Source organism: Mus pahari, chromosome X (assembly GCF_900095145.1).
Source record: "Mus pahari chromosome X, PAHARI_EIJ_v1.1, whole genome shotgun sequence".
In the NCBI taxonomy this organism is placed as follows: Eukaryota; Metazoa; Chordata; class Mammalia; order Rodentia; family Muridae; genus Mus; species Mus pahari.
This window is the reverse complement of record NC_034613.1, coordinates 90,279,319-90,296,589: the sequence shown is the minus strand read 5'-3', so window position 1 is coordinate 90,296,589 and position 17,271 is coordinate 90,279,319. Positions and strand designations below refer to the sequence as shown.

Genomic DNA, 17,271 nt, shown 5'->3' with positions numbered 1-17,271 from the left:
ATCCTGGTGGTCTTCATGAAATACACAGTGTTTTCTTGAAATTCAGTAGGAAGAAGTGGGAAGAGCACCGTGTTTAGAGTCATTAAATCTAGGTTTAGTCTCCGTTCCCATTAACTCTGCAGTCCCCGTCAAGCCGCAACCTGTTTCCTCATAAATAGGTGATAAAACTGCTAAAAAATAATACCCATCTTCCAGGGTTGATGTGAAAATTAAATAAGGTATAAAAAAAAGGTGCTTGATGAGTTGCAAAATGCTATCTACAATTAGATGAAATTATTGCATAAAGTATTATTGTGTAATCTGAGGCTGCAGCAGCTATTTATAGTAGCTTTTTTTTGGTATCTACTTCAGTCTCTCTCTCTTTTTAAAATTTGTTATTGGTTATTTTGTTTATTTACATTTCAAATGTTATCCTCCTTCTCCGTTTCCTCTCTGAAAATCCCCCATCCCACCCCCTCCCTCTACCTCCACGAGGGTGCTCCCTCACCCACCCATCCACTCCTGCCTCACCACCCTAGCATTCATATGCTGCAGACCAAGTTGGCCTGTCTAATGCACTATTCTTTCTCTATTAATGTACAACTTCTATTTCATCTTACATTACCAGGTACTATGGAAATTATGTTTGGTTTATTTAGTAAATAAATGTTTGCTCCTTTTTTGCTCATTAGAAAATAGCTAGCCGGGCAGTGGTGGCGCACGCCTTTAATCCCAGCACTTGGGAGGCAGAGGCAGGCGGATTTCTGAGTTTCAGTCTAGCCTGGTCTACAAAGTGAGTTCCAGGACAGCCAGGGCTATACAGAGAAACCCTGCCTCGAAAAACAAAAACAAAACAAAACAAACAAACAAAACCAAAAACAAAAAAAAAAAAAAGAAAATAGCTACTTGAATATTCCAAGGTTACTCACATTGTTTTTAATTGTAGAACTTTCCTTAAAATGAACACCACTGTAAAATACATTCACTCCCTTTAAAGACCTCAAAACTGGGTCTGCAGAGATAGCTTGGTAGTTAAGAGTATTTTTTGCTCTCACAGAGGACCAAGGTTTAATTCCCAGCATGCATGTCAGGCAGTTAACACCTACCTGTAAACTACAGTTCCAGGACATCCAATACACCCTTTTGGTTCCTGTGGGCTCCAGAACTCATGTGCACATACCCAAACACAGACACAGGCACATACTAAAGGGATTCCTAATGAATTAACATTATATGAATATATTAGTGCATCTTTCAACCCTTATCAGAGAATGTTGTCATTTATCTACTTTTTGCAGTAGAGATGGAAACATATCTGGTTAACATTCAGAGAATAAGAGATCATGGAGTGACCAGCCCTATATGGGATAATCTATACCACATGCTTTCCTCCACTGGCTCAGAGATTGCTGTGGAAGAGGAAGTAACCCAAAAGTCAAAGGTGAGGACACAAGAGGGCAACTGCACATATGACATCACAGTGCTTGGGACAGCATGCACATGTCCTGTGCAAGATCAAGTCAGACAAAATTCCAGCATGGAGGAAGGAAACTGTTTGGAAGTCCAACTTTTAGTAGGAGAGCAAGTAGCAGCTGTTAACTGTTGGGGCAGGGAGGGCCAGGTTTCTTCAGATATGTGGTCCCTAAGAAGCTGACCATGTTCCAGTATATGGTCTTAAGTCCTTGGACATATAGACAGCACTATGGATTTAAAAAACAAGCACATGAAGTTTGCAGAAAGAAGTGGTGGAAATAGGGGAACATTTGCAGGGGAGGGAATGGGAGAGTAGGAGATTAAAGCTAACTACATTATATGTATATATTTATGAAATTCTCAATAAAGAAGAAGAAAAAAAAACAGTCTCGGGGAACTTTCGTGTGTTTGTCAAGTCAATTCCTGTGTTTTTTCTCATTTCATTTCAGAAGAAAAAATAATTTATCACCTTAAAAAATAAATCTTTAAAGACCTCAAGAATGTTGCTTCATGTCAATAGTACCTGTTGGTATTTCTAGTAAAAGCCCAGAGTTTGAGAAATTATCTATAGTATCAGCTGTGGGTATTTCATAAATTTAAAATCTTTTCCTGATTGAAATATAGGATTCTACATGGTTTTATGTTTAGAAGTAGGCAATGGGGGCTGAAGACTTGGTTTAGCCATTAGGAGCACAAAGGATCTGGGTTCAATTCCTATTCACAACTCTTTAGAGGGCCACTGAACCTTTTTCTAATCCAACACTTCCGACTCTTAAACCAAATACTGTTAATCCAGAATAGTTTGATGGATATACAAGTATGATCATTTTACTCTCCTGATTAAGGCATTCAATAGCTGCAGCACACAGCATTAATTTCTTAAGACAAAACGGAAGGCCTTTTGCCATCAAGAGTTTCTGTTCACCCTGTTCCATCTCCTACTATTTTGCCATACACTTTCTGGACTCCTGAGCCTGAAAGTTTTCTTATGAATTCCTTCTTTTAATATAGCCATCTTCTTTATCTTTGTGAAGGGATAGTCAACCTTTTTAATCTGAAATTCTAATTATCTTCTTTCCCAGAAACCTGGTGAGTGATATGGATCTCAGAAGAAAGAGGAGCTAGCTGCATGGGCCATATATATCTATATATCTTTTGTCTCTTTTGTCTTTTTTCATGACATCTCTCATTAGTTTATAATGTTTCTACAGAATTAATTCAAGATTACTTACCTGCCTTGTGTAAAAGGTTTGAAAATGAGCCTGGTGTGGTTATGCACGCTTTTAATTCCAGCAATCCAGAGGCAAGGACAGGGAGACATTGGAATTTGAGGCCAGCCTGGTATGCATAGCAAGTTCCAAGTTGCACAGTAGCCAGGGCTTTATAAAGAGAGGAGAGAGAGAGAGAGAGAGAGAGAGAGAGAGAGAGAGAGAGAGAGAGAGAGAAGAGAGAGAGAGGGAGAGGTGTTTAAGGAGAGATTTTTGAGAATGCATTAATGAAATTGTACCTTCTTGACTCCAGGTTTTCAAGTAGCATTTATATTTGGAAATTGTTTCCCAGATACTTGTAAACATATTTCTATGGTATTTGGTTTGATTATAGTGCTGACAAAATAGTACAAATGTGTCTTTAAATATGCACTTTACTATATAACATGTTCACTTACCATCCACCTAGCAGTTTTTAAATAAGGGACTCTGAAGAAACCAAAGGGAAGAGCTACAAGGAGGCAAATTAATGGACTGAAATATGTGTGTACCCTGAGAGCTCCTTGTCCCAACAGCAAAAGACCAAAGGCAAATCAGGAAAATAAAAGGTTTTACAATGAAGGCGGTGACTCTCACTTGTGAAGCCTTCTCCAGGGGCAAACATGTCTGTACTTTAATCCTCAACGTTAATGCACAGGAAGAATGAGAGTTATGGAGAGAGTGGAGCATGGCATTGAGTTGGAGACAAGAAAGGAATAGAATGGCAGACAAGATAGGGTTGTCATCTTTACCAAAGCAACACTTGGGACATAATTATCCCAATCATTTGTTATTTATCTGAAATAACATTTAAGTGGGTAATCTCGTATTTTATCTGGCAACGCTAAGAAAAGAGAGAAGGACAATGGTAGTCTGATGGTCTGGGTTGTGCAAGAAAAAGCCCGAGTCTCCGGGGAGTGGGGGGAGAAAGAGCAAAGCTCTACCTAAGCACATGCAGCTTCAGACACAGGCTATTTCCGGTGTCGGACGCGAGCGGGGGGGAGGGGAGAAGCAATGAAAGCCGCGGCGCTCAGTCCGCCGGCGTCCCACAATCCTCCTCTCTCGGTTCCTTTTTCCTCGCTCAAGATGGCGCTGCTCGCGATACATTCCTGGCGCTGGGCAGCCGCGGCGGTCGCTTTCGAAAAGCACAAACATTCGGCAGTTGTGACCCGGGCACTAGTCTCCATCTGCGGCTCAGGCCCGCGATGGAGTTCGTCCCAGCGCGGCGCGTCAGGAAGGGCTCGGCTGTCCCAGGTGTGTGGCGGCGCGCTGGGGAGAGCAGGGTGAAGGACAGGGGAACCTGATAGCGAAAGGGTTGCCCTTGTGACCTCAGGTCAGAGGGAGCGCGCCGAAGGAAAGGAGAGAGAGTCAGGGCGAGCTCCAGAGTGGCGGCGAGGGTAGGAAGTTAGGGTTAGGAATTGGAGGCGGAGAGGAAGAACACGTTTGGGGACAGCAGAGAGCCGGGAGGTTTCAGGGACAGGGCACCTGCCATGCCGGCGTCCTAGAGGGCTTTGCCCCTTGTTCTGTAGTAAATGGGACGTAGACGGGGCTGCTTCCAAAAGTTCGCCATGGAATTTGCTGTTGAATGGCCCGGGCTTCAGAGTGCACTAAATCGGGAGTAAGAAATTGCCAGTGCACTTAAACAGGACAGTCCACCACCTATAAACAAATTGCACGTTTAATTGGTACATTAACTCTCTGACAGGGGAGCTCCCTCGGAGGCAAAAACAAACAAACAAACAAACAAAAAAAACAAAAAACAAAACCATAATTATCCTTTTCTCCAAAATGTACACTGCTCGAAGACAGAAGCTTTGGTATCTTTTGCTATGACTACTCAATTATGTTCTTTGTGCATTCCCTTAGTTTGCCAGTGATTATGCTACCTCGAAATATTGGCTACCATTAGCTCATTCAATAAGAGTTTGTTTTTAAAAATCGTCTGTGGTACTTGTACTTTAGTTTATGTTTTTTTCCCTCATATATTGACAATATTTTAATTGCCACCACGTGTTCATCAGTATACACTGTCATTTTTGTTTGGAAAGCAATTTCTTAAATTATGACTCCCTGTCAACAAATATTTAATGTCTACTACTATAATCATAAACACTGTTTAGATAACAGAAGTCAAGAGAAGCATACAGTTAGGCCTTCAAGGGTTGTGGTTTGTTTTGTTTTTTACAGACAAAGTCTTGTTTTGTAGTCCAGTTAGGCCTTGAGTGTGTGAGCCTCCTGCTTCAGCCTACCAAGTACTGGGATGACAGGCATATAAAGTGACAAGGATTGTACAATTTTTAAAATAGAAAAATATTTGAAATCAACAAATAATTGTGTATATTTATGGAGTGTGGTGTGATATTTGATACATGTATGGAAGTGATCAGTTTATAGTAATTGGTATAGTTTGCATCCTGAACATTTGTTATTAGTATAGAGAATAATATTTTAGAGATGGAAAGAGTCTTTACTATAATGCTATGAAATGTCAGTGATTAGGTCAGCACTTTTCTAGGTGAAATTAAGTAATATAGAAAAGAAACTCTAGGTTTTTTGGATATTAAGGGAAGAATAGTTTTGTGAACTTTTGTTCACATATTCCCACAGAATGTGATTACTGGGATGGGCTATGAGAATATATATATATATATATATATATATATATATATATATATATAGTGCATTATGCTCTAGAACCATAGCCACTAGCTTGTTGCAGCCATTAATATTAAAAAAAAAAATAGTTTCTTCGCCCTATTAGCCACATTCCAGGTATTTAATAGCCAGGTTTGGCTGGGACATGTTGACAACATAGCTAAAGCTGTTGAACAATATGGTTTTAAAGAATATGATATCTAGCCCTTCCAATTTTGCAGATGAGGAAACTAAGCCACAAAAATTGATAAATGAAAGCCTTCAAGGCTATTCGTTCATTTATTGCTTTCTTTGTGTCAGGTACTTATGAAATAATACTCTGGTAATCACCAAGGACACAGTAAATGTTGACTTGTACTAATAATGAGTAGAATACTATTAATGGTAGGAAACACCTTAAGTATAAAAATTGTTGTTAAAATCAGAGGATTTTTATATACTATTTAAACTGTATAGTTCATTATACAGCTGCTTCTGGACTATATTATTTCTACTAAAAAGAATTATAAATCATGTTGCAGTTCTGGGGATGAAACCCAAGGCCTTATATAAGCTTGGCAAGCATTCTATCACTGAGCTGCATCCCCACTCCATGAATTTTGTATAAGTTGTAGTTTATATTATTAATATTTAAAATAGTAGAAATTGAGGTATCATGTACTTTCTTAGCATGTTTTAACATTAACTGTCTCTGTATTAATCCTGACACTCAACAGCACCTGTGTCTATATAAAAGGACATATTAATGGATACTACCTATTCAGTGATATATACCGCCATTGCCACATTCAATTGCCTCAAAAAGAAACATACTTTTTTGTCTGTCTTTTTATGCCTTTGTTCTTCTGACCAGGCCTAAGCAACCACTAACTTATACATTCTTTATAGATTTGTCTATTCTGGACATTTAATATAAATGGGATTATTTGATATGTGGTCTCTTTGTTTGACATTGTTTCCTTAATACATTGTCTCCTGTAACTAAGGCTGACTGAACTTGAAAACCTTCTATGTAGCCTAGTCTATAATCAGTCTGTGAACTGATTATAAGAAATGCACTACCACACCTTTCAGTATATGACCTTTTTTGACTGTTGCTTTCATTTTGCATTATTTTTAAAGGGTTGTTTAATTATGGCACATGTATATACTACATTATTTCTTGTGGCCAAATAATGGTTTGGATATACAAGGTCATTTTGGATTTTCTTTTTTAATGGGCATACTAAGTAGCCTTGGCTGACCTGGAATATGATATATAGACCATGTTGTCCTTTAGCCCATGAGGTGTTATTTAGAATTAAAGGTATGTGCCACCATACCTGGCATGGTTAGGGTTAATCCTGAGTTTCTTTCTTTTTTCTTTTTTTAAATGGTTTATTTTTATTTTATGTGCATTGGTGTTTTGCTCGCGTGCATGTCAGTGTGAGGGTGTCAGATCTCCTGGAAGTAGAGTTATAGACCACTGTGAGCTGCTATGTAGGTGCTGAGAATTGAATCCAGGTCCTCTTAACAGCCTGTGCTCTTTTTTTTTTTTTTTTTCGAGACAGGGTTTCTCTGTGTAGCCCTGGCTGTCCTAGAACTCACTTTGTAGACCAGGCTGGCCTCAAACTCAGAAATCCGCCTGCCTCTGCCTCCCAAGTGCTGGGATTAAAGGCGTGTGCCACCACGCCCGGCCAGCCTGTGCTCTTAACTGTCGAGCCATCTCTCCAGCCACATAGCTTCATGATTTCTTTTTTTAAAATTTATTTATTATTATTTTCTTTATTTACATTTCAAATGCTATCCCGAAAGTTCCCTATACCCCACCTCCGCCCCTGCTCCCCTACCCACCCACTCCCAACTTGATGATTTCTTACTGTCTACTCCTTTTGTGTGATTTCTTCTTTTGTTGTAGGCCTTCAGTTACTAGTATGAGAGCTCTCCAATTTTTTAGGTAGGTACTTATGTAGGAACTTCATTCTGTCCCATGCATTATTTGGGCATGTGGTGTTCTCATTTTCACTCAACTCTGGAAAGCCTTTAATTTATTTTATTTAATTTCTGTCTTGACACGTTCTTTTTCATTCACTAGAGAGTTGTTCAGTTTTCATGAATTTATAAGCTTTCTGTTGTTGATAGCCAGATTTAATCTGGTAGTAAGAGGATTCGGGGTGTTATTTCAATTTTCTTGTATCTGTTGAGATTTGATTTGTGTCTGAGTATGTGGTAAATTTTAGAGAAAGTTTCATGAGGTACTGAGAAGGTAAATTCTTCTGTGTTTGGGTGAAATGTTCTGTAAATATGCTAGGTCCATTTGGTTAATTATAAGTTAAGTTAGCTCTATTTCTCTGTTTAGCTTCTGTCTGGATGACTCGGTGGTTGCTTGAAGTCTCCCGCTGTCAGTGTGTGAGGGTCAGTATGTGATTTCAACTGTAGTAGTGTTTCTTTTATCAGCTTGCATGCCCTTGTGTTTGGAACATAGATGTTAAAATTGCAATGTCTTCTGGGTGGCGTTTGCCTTTGAGTATGTCTTCCCCGAACTTTTCTGATTAGTTTTGGTTTGAAGTCTATTTTGTTAGATATTAAATGGTGACTCAAGCTTAGATCCATTTCCCTGGAATATCATTTTCTATTTTTTTATCCTGAGTTGATGTCTGTCCTTGTTTTTCTTTGATGTAGCAGCAGGGCGGATGCTATTTTCCCATCCATTCTGTTTGTCTCTGTTAGGGAATTGAGACCATTGATGTTGAGAGATGTCAATAAGCAGTGCTTGTTGATTCCTGCTATTTTATTCTTTTTCTGGTGGTATTGGTGGCGGTAGTGTGTGTATATCTGTGTATGTGTGTGCTTCCCCTTCCTTAATTTGCTGGTCTGGAATTACTTATTCCTTTGTTTTCTTACACGTGACTAACCATTTTAAATAATGCCTTCTGTAGGACTAGATTTGTAGATAGATAATCCTTAAATTTGGTTTTGTCATAGAATGTCTTTATTTTCCCCATTTATTTTGATTGAACATTTTGCTGTATATAGATGTTTGGGCTGGCATCTGTAGTCTCAGAGTCTGTAGACCATCTGTCCAAGTTCTTATGGCTCATAGAGTCTCCACTGACATAAGTCATGAGTTATTCTAGTAGGTCTTCCTTTATCTGCTGCTTGGTCTTTTTTCCTTCTTTCTTTGTTCTGTACATTTAGTGTTTTGATTATTATGTGTTGAGGGGACTTTCTGTTCTGGTCTAGTCTATTTAGTGTTGTATGCCTATCTTTAGGTTAGGTAAATTTTAAAAAATATTTATTTTCTCTTTTTTTTTGAAAATGGATTCTTTTCTCATCGTATATCTCCTGATTATAGTTTCCCCTCCCTATACTTCTTTCAGTTCCTCCCTCCCTCCCATCTGGATCTACTCCCTTTCTGTCTCTCATTAAAAAGGCTAGTAAAATATAACAAAATAAAATACCACAAGATAAAACGAGGAAACCAACAGAAGTAAGAGAGCCCAAGAAAAGGCACAAGCATTAGAGATCCACTTGTTCACACACACTCACGAGTCCCATAAAAATACTGAAAGCTGTAGCACATATGCAGAGGTCCTGGTGGAGACCTATGCAAAGCTTGAGCTTTCTACGTCAGTATCTGTAAGTTCATATGAGCTTTGCTTGGTCAATTTAGAGGGACTTTGCTCTCCTGGTGTTCTTCATTCACTTTGGCTCTTACAATCTTTGTACCTCTTCTGCAGGGTTCCCTGAGCCCTTAGGGAAGGGATTTGATGGAGACATTTCATTTAGACCTGTGTGTTTCAAGGTCTGTCTGGCTGGTGCTGTCCCCTCCCCACCCCTAGTAATGTCTGGCTGTAGATCTCTCTGTTCCTATTTGCTGCAAGAGGTCCCATTGCTGAAGGCAATACCTGTATAGCTCATTGAACAGGAAAGGTACTCTGTAGGCCAAAAGAGAAACTTAAACACCAACCCAGCCACAAAACCTTTGATCTTTGTAATGATAGCACAGTATGCTAGGGCAGTGTTGGCACAAAGCTTGTGGGAGTAACCAACCAAAGTCTGATTTGACTTCCATGAGATGGAACCTCTATCAGACATTGCTTGAGTTACCAAGTTCCAAGAACCAATAGATGGCTCAGAGACCTAAGGTAAAACAAGTACTACTGGTCTTAAAAACAACAACAACAACAACAATAACAACACGTAAGGTAATCCCATTGTCGTGGCTCAGGCCTTTAATCTCAGCACTTGGGAGGCAGAGGCAGGTAAATCTCCGAGTTTGAGGCCACCTTGGCCTACAGAGCAAGTTCTGGTGCACCCAAAGTTGTTACACAGAGTAGCCGTCTTGAAAAACCAAAAAAGAAAAAAAGAGTAGAGAAATTTGTGATGCTTTAAAAAATATTTCCGGTGTCTTTCATCTTCTTCCTCTATTCCTGTTATTCTTGGATTTCATCATTTCATAGGGTTCCTGGTTTCCTGGATGTTTTGTGCCAGGAACTTTTTAGATTTAACATTTTCTTTGACTCATGTATGTGTTTCTTCTATTGTATCTTCAGTGCCTGAGAGTCTTTCTTCCATCTATTATATTCCGTTGGTGAGGCTTGCCACTGAGTTTTCTGTTTAAGTTCTTACATTTTACATTTCTAGATTTCTTTCAGTTCGGATTTTCTATACTGATTCTCTTTCCACTTGCAGGTCTTGAAAATTGTTTTATTTTCCTCCCACTGTGTATTTGTGTTTTCATAGATTTCTTTAAGGGATTATTCATTTCGTCTTTAAGGACTTCCATCATATTTATGAAGGTTATTTTAGGATCTTTGTCTTGAGCTCCTGTTATGTTGTAATACTAAGGGTCTACTTTGGTAGAGTTTCTGGCCTTTAGTGAAAGTATATTTCTTGTCTTGGCTCTTAATCATTTTTTAGTTTGTTTTTATACTGGCATTTAGGCATCTGGGTTTGTGAAGATTTTAATTCTAGTTGCTAATATCTGGTCTTTGTTGGGTGGCTATTTCCTTGGTTTCTGTTGTTCTCTCTGATTCTTAGGAGACTATGGTGGCTGTGTGCTGCCTGGTAGGAAATTCTGAGATCCTGATAGGTGAGGCTACTCCGGAATTCGGAGTAAAATGTGTTCCTGCTTATTGCAGCCTGAGACTTAGGATGGGCATGGACTGGGGACAGTGGAAGGGCTTCACATAGAGGGAGGGAAGCAGGGCATTTTGCCAGCATCTTCTCAGTGTCCTGGGAATGGGGCAGAGAGTGAGGAGAAGCTTCAGTAGGAGGTCTGCTGCAGATCTAGGGATGGGACTGGGGGAATTGGGTTTGGAAGAGAGGAGAGAGATGAAGGTCTGCAGTTAGCCTACCTGTTCTCCTGGTCGGCCAGGGAATGCCTATTTATCATTTCTACCTCTGCTCACTGCTCTCGTGTATTCGAGTTACGAAATGGAGTTATTTCCCTAGCTTGGTAGAGCTGGACTTTTATTCTCTTCTTTGTGATGTCATTTGCAAATGCATTGCTTACATGCTAAAATTTTAACACACTACAAAAATATACCAGTGATTTTATAGTTGCCTTTTATATCAGATTAAATATGAAAGCTGAAAAATTCTATATTCCTGAAAATGTGCATTTATAGTTATATAATTACCTTTTCTGATGCTCTGGTCTTTTATGTGTGTATAAACCTGAATTATTCTTGAACTTACCCTTTTTTCCAGTCCTGAGAATTTCCCTCAGTTGTTCTTTTGTAAATGGTACTTTACTAACCACTTCTCCCAGTTTTTGCTCCTATGGGAATATCTTTATTTCACTTCAGACTTTTTTGTTTTTGTTTTTGTTTTGTTTTGTTTTGTTTTGTTTTTGAAATAGGATTTCTCTGTGTAGTCCAGGTACTCTGTAGGAGACACTGGCCTCAAACTCATAGAGATCTACCTGCTTCTGCTTTCCAAGTGCTGGGAACAAAGGTGTGTCCCATCATGCTCAACTTCACTGCAGGTTTTGAGTGGTCTTTTTGCTTGATAGCTTTTTCCACCCTTTAAGAATATTTGTATGTGATAACTGATTATGCTCTGGCTTCCTTTTTACCCTGCCAAGAAACCTGCTCTTAATTTTAGGATTCATTTGTTAGGAAGAAGTTGTTTCCTTGAAGAGTTTTCACCTTGATTTTGGCTTTTAGTATAGGTGATTGCGGGTGTTTTTGTGTTTTTTTTTTCTACTAGTTAAACATCTTGGGTGTGTATATTGCTCTGGTTGTTAATGAACTTGGAAAGTTTTCAGCCATTTTTTTTTCATCAATCTTTTTTCTTCCACTTTTCTATTCTACATCTGGTATATGGCATGCTTAAAATTCTTAATTTTCTGGGGTTCCGATCATTTTTCATCACTCTTGTTTTTTGTTACTCACTTTGTATAATTTGATCTGTCTTTACAATCACTAAATCTTTTGCCATTTCAAATATACTGTTTAGCTCATCTAATGAATTCTTCAGTTAGAACACTTTGTACTCCACTATTTCTGTTCCTTTTAAAAATAGTATATTAGCTGGGCTTCATGGTGCACACCTTTAATCCTAGCACTTGGGAGGCAGAGGGAATGGATCTCTTGAGTTTGAGGCCAGCCTGATCTATAGATGATTTTCCAGGATAGCCAGGGCTACACAGAGAAACCCTGAGTTAGAAAAACCAAAAACCAACCAACCAAACAAATAAACGAAACACTACAAACAAAAAATAGTTTATTGGTATTCTATTGACAAGATACTGTCATGACATCTTTCTTTACTTTTTCAATATAATTCACTTTAATCTTTGAGAATATCTATAACTACTATTTTGAAGGCACTTTCTCTTTAATATTAAAATGTTTCTTTAGACCCATAGACATTTCCTTTTGACTTTTTTTCCCAGGTCATATTTTACTGGTTCTTGACTTGTGCCATGCTTACTTTTGTTTTTGAAGCCAGTCATTTTAGATAATATTTACAGCAAATCTATGTACTGGTCTGTTCCCTCCTAGAGCCCATTATTCACTTATTTGTTTAGAAACTAGTGGGTTATTTTAGTGCTTTCTGCCTTATGACTGCTGGCTCCTCTATTAACCCTCTTTCTTTGCTTCTCAGGAGGCACAGTCTGTTTATTGTATGTCTGCAGTCAGCCTGGGATGATAATGGTTTGGGCAGGGATCTCTTTGTGTCTTGCCCAGTTACCTACAGTAGTTGCTGGCAGCTTGTTTTCAGCATGCCCTGGGGCATAAATTGTTGCACTTACTCAAAACTGTTCTTTTGAACAGTTGCTAAGGTAGGTGTTTGAGACTTTTTTTTCTGACTCCTAGAAAGCCTTTCCTGGTTGTCTAAATCCTCAGATTTTTGGTTTTCTCAGGCATGCCAACTTTCCTGGTTTAGTTTCTGAGCTATAATTCTACCAGTCCCTTCCCAATTAATTGTCTTTGCTTTTAAGAACAACTTTTACTCTTAAATGTCTTTTATATCTAGAGGCAAATGTCGTCAATTATTTTTAAAATTTTGTTTTTGTTATATTAACTATGCGTGTGTGTGTGTGTGTGTGTGTGTGTGTAGATATGTGTATCCCTGCAGAGACTAGAGAAAGGAGTCATTCCTCTTGAGCTGGAGTCACAGGAACTTGTGTGCCCCCTGAAGTAGGTATTGGGAATTTGAACTTGGGTCCCCTGGAAGAGCAGTATGGCAGTATGTGATCTTAGCCTCTGAGCCATCTCCCTATCCCCTGTGGTCAATTCTTTCTCCTAGCAAAATCTCCCAGGAACAGCCTGGAGCTGGAGGGGGCAGTGGTTCACTTGGGAGTGATAGCCTCACCAGTTTGGGAGTTGAGTGCTGGGGTGAAGAAGTGGAAGCAGTGGCTTACCTCATATAGAACCAATGTTATAAGCCAGGACCAAGGTTGATCTTCCTTCTCAATAGTGGCACACCCAAGGTAGAGAGAGTTTTATTTAGCTCTTGAGCACAATAGATCAGAGCTTAGCTTCAGAATGAAGTCACTGGGGTCAAGGGGGAGCAATGATGATGTTCAGTCATTCTCAGAACGGTAGCAATTGGACTAGAACCTTCAGGTGTGACTCTGTGCTAATCTCAAGACGACTTTCTAGACCATGACCTGGGAGGGAAACGGAATGGGTTCTGGGTCATCTCTTAAATGATTTTTACTTCTCTTTCTGAACCCTTGGAGACTTTCTAATGTAAATCTTATTTCATTTGCTAAGTGGCCATTTTATGTTTTTTTTTTTTTTTTACCAGTTTTGCTGGGGTGAGGTACTACTTCAGCAAGTATGTTCATATCTATTGTAGAATATTCTTTTTGCTCTTATTTGAAACAGCCTTTTATAATATATCTGGCTAGCCTAGAATTTCCTATATATAGACCAGTCTAGTTTCAGACTTATAGTGACTATTCTTGTCTTGGCCTCCCTACTGCTGGAATTACAGCCATGCTTTATTGATAATCACATACCCTCACCATATTCAACAAAACAGTCTTGTTTTTTCTCTTTGGTTTGTAGGAGATAGTCTCAGTGAGGCTGAGGCCACCTTTTATTTTAGTTGCTCACTTTCTGTGCTTCATGTGGAAAATGTTTTAAATCCTGCAGTGGTCTGAATGAAAGTGGCCCTCATAGGCCACTTTTAGTACTTGGTCCTCAGTTGGTAGAGCTGTGTGAGAAGGATTAGGAGGTGTGGCCTTGTTAGAAAAGGTTTGTCACACCATCCATCATCAGGCATTGAGATTTCAGAAGGCCTGCCATTCTGTATGTTATTTGCTTCCTGTTTGCATTTTGTGGTGTGAACTCACTGCTGTTCCTGCCACTGTGCCTTTGCTTTGCTATCATGAACTCTAACCCTCTGAAATCGTAAGCCTGATTAAATGCTTTTTAAAAATGTATTGCCATGATTAGGGTTTTTATTACAGTCCATTATCATCACGGCAGGAAGCATGGTAGTATGTAGACAGACATGGTGCTGGAGAAGGAGCTGAGAGTTTTACATCTGGATCTGCAGGCAACAGGAGGAGGGAGTGACTCTGGGCCTGGCTTGAGCTTCTATGGGGGCCATTTTCATTCAAACAACTACATTCCACTCCCTGAACACCATAGGCTTGTAGCCTTATCATAATGCAAAAATGCATTTAGTCCAACTTCAAAAGTTACCATAGATTCTAAGAGTCTCAACATTGTTTAAAAGTCCAAAGTTCAAACTCACTTCTGTGACTCATGTCAATCTCTTAATTGTAACCCCCTGTAAAATCAGAATATAGAAGCAGACCACATACTTGTAACATATAATGGCACAGAATATACATTACCATTCCAAAAGGAGAGAAAGGTAACATAATCAGGAAATACTCAACCAAAGTAAAACTGAAAGCCAGCTGAGCAAACTCCAAACTCTGTATCTCCGTGTCTGATATTCAAGTGCTCTTCAACTCCTTTCAGCCTTGTTGACTGCATCATACCTCTCTCTCTTGGGCTGGTTCTACTCCCCATTACCAGCTTTCCTCGGCAGATAATTCATGACTCTGGCATCTTCAACATCTTGGGGTCTTCAGGCCAGTCTAAATGTCACATTCACAGCTTCACGAAATGTCCTCTCTGGGCCTCCATTCAGCTATCCCTGCCACCTGTCTGGCGTCAGTGGCTTTCCTTAGTCTTGAAAGGAGCCTCCATAACCCTTTTCTTGTATTCTTGACTCCAAAGCCAGAATCAAATGGCCAAGGCTGCCAAGTTCTGCTGCTTGCTGGGGCTGGAACATGTGCATTTTCACCAGCTTTCTGTTTTTGATGTTTTCTTTCACACCTAACCTTTGCTGTCTTAGAAGTTGCTCTGTAGGCCAGACTAGCTTTGAACTCTGAAATATATCCATATATTGTCTATGCAATGTTAGTTTCTAAAGGCAGCATAAATAGCCATTAATCATAATTTAAATAAGCATTCTTTTTGTTATTTTAATTTGTGTGTGTATGTGTGTGTGTGTGTGTGTGTGTGTGTGTGTGTATGTATTTGTCTGTGAGTCTCTGTGTGGGTAGGGCTTGTGCATGTGAGTACAGGAGGCCTTAGAAGCTGGAGATGTCCTCTGGAAGAGTACTGAGGTCTTCCTCCTAAGCCATCTCTCCAGCCCTAAATAGGATTCTAAAGATAGAATTGTCTTTGTATCATTCAATAATGCAACTCATTTTGTGGGCTAATTTAGTAGAAGTAACATAGATAAAACATTGGTCGCAAGAGTTAGATTGTTTTAGGAGATACTAGAAAATAATCATTAAATGATATACAGTAATTGGAAAAAGATTGTTTGGAAGTGGGGTTTTTTCTTCCCCTGGGATGGAGAGTCAGAGTGGCATGGGCAAGATCTCATTATGTAGCTCAGGCTGGCCTCAAACTCATCTACCTTCCTCAGCTTCCAGAGTGCTGGGATTATAGGCATGTACTGTGACTCTTGCACAGCTTAATTTATGGAGTAGGCAATGTGCTAACTGCAGCTTTTCCTTTGAGAAAAGCAGGACGGTTCCTCAGTGGTGAGGAAGAAGAGCAGCGGTGTTATAAAAGTTATAAATAAGAATGAAACTTCCAGGGACAAGAAATGATAAGGAATAGTAACAAAGTTTTAGTGTGAAAATAGCACTGGAGATTGAGAAGAATTCTGAAGATGCATTCCGAAGAGTTGAATAAGTAACACTTTCTTTGACACATTGTTTTGAATTAATTATTAAGATTATAAATGGGAATAGAAGTTTCTTTTTTTAGTGTAGTTTTTTTTCATTTTTATTAGATATTTCCTTTATTTACATTTCATATTTTATTCCCTTTCCTCATTTCCCTTCTGAAAATTCCCCTATCCCCTTTCCCTTCCCCCTGCTCACCAACCCACCCACTCCTGCTTCCCTGTCCTGGCATTCCCCTATACTGGGGCATTGAGCCTTCACAAGACCAAGGACCTCTCCTCCTCTCATTGATGCCCCCACAAGGCCATCCTCTGCTACATATGCAGCTAGAGCCAAGAGTCCCACCATGTGTACTCTTTGGTTGATGGTTTAGTCCTTGGGAGCTCTGGAGGTACTGGTTAGTTCATGTTGTTGTTCCTCCTATGTGGCTGCAAACCCCTTCAGCCCCTTGGGTCCTTTCTCTAGCTTCTCCATTGAGGACCCTGTGCTCAGTCCAGTTTTTGGCTGTGAGCCTCCACTTCTGCATTTGTCAGGCACTGGCAGAGCTTCTCAGGAGACAGCTATATCAGGCTCCTGTCAGCAAGCACTTGTTGGCATCCACAATAGTGTCTGGGTTTGGGGACTATATATGGGATGGTTCCCCAGGTGGGACAGTCACTGGATGACTTTTCCTTCAGTTTCTGCTCCGAACTTTGTATCTCCTCCCATGGGTATTTTGATCCACTTTCTAAGGAGGACTGAAGTATCCACACTGTGGTCTTCCTTCTTCTTAAGTTTCATATGGTCTGTGAATTGTATCTTAGGTATTTTGAACGTCTGGGCTAATATCCACGTATCAGTGAGTGCATATCATGTGTGTTCTTTTGTGATTGGGTTACCTCACTCAGGATGATATTCTCCAGATCCATCCATTTGCCTAAGAATTTCATGAATTCATTGTTTTTAATAGCTGAGTAGTACTTCATTGTGTAAATGTGCCACGTTTTCTATATCCATTCCTCTGTTGAAGGACATCTGGGTTCTTTTCAGCTTCTAGCCATTATGAATAAGGCTGCTATGAACATAGTGGAGCATGTGTCCTTGTTATATGTTGGAGCATCTTTTGGGTATATACCAGGAGTGATAGTTGGCTCCTCAGGCAGTACTATGTCTAATTTTCTGAGGAACCGCCAAACTGATTTCCAGCTTGCAATCCCACCAACAATAGAGGGGTGTTCTTCTTTCTCTATATCCTTGCCAGCATCTGCTGTCACCTGA

The 17,271-nt window shown here is 39.6% G+C and overlaps 1 protein-coding gene across 1 annotated transcript in view; it reads left to right on the top strand.

The window, feature by feature from the left end:
* Nucleotides 1–3,761: 3,761 nt before the first annotated feature.
* Abcb7 (ATP binding cassette subfamily B member 7) overlaps nucleotides 3,762–17,271 on the top strand; it is a 135,829-nt gene continuing 122,319 nt past the window's right edge. Inside the window, exon 1 of the mRNA XM_021187585.2 lies at nucleotides 3,762–3,953. Coding sequence (XP_021043244.1) covers nucleotides 3,786–3,953 — 168 coding nt within the window. The 5' untranslated portion in view covers nucleotides 3,762–3,785. The remainder of the gene's footprint in view (nucleotides 3,954–17,271) is intronic.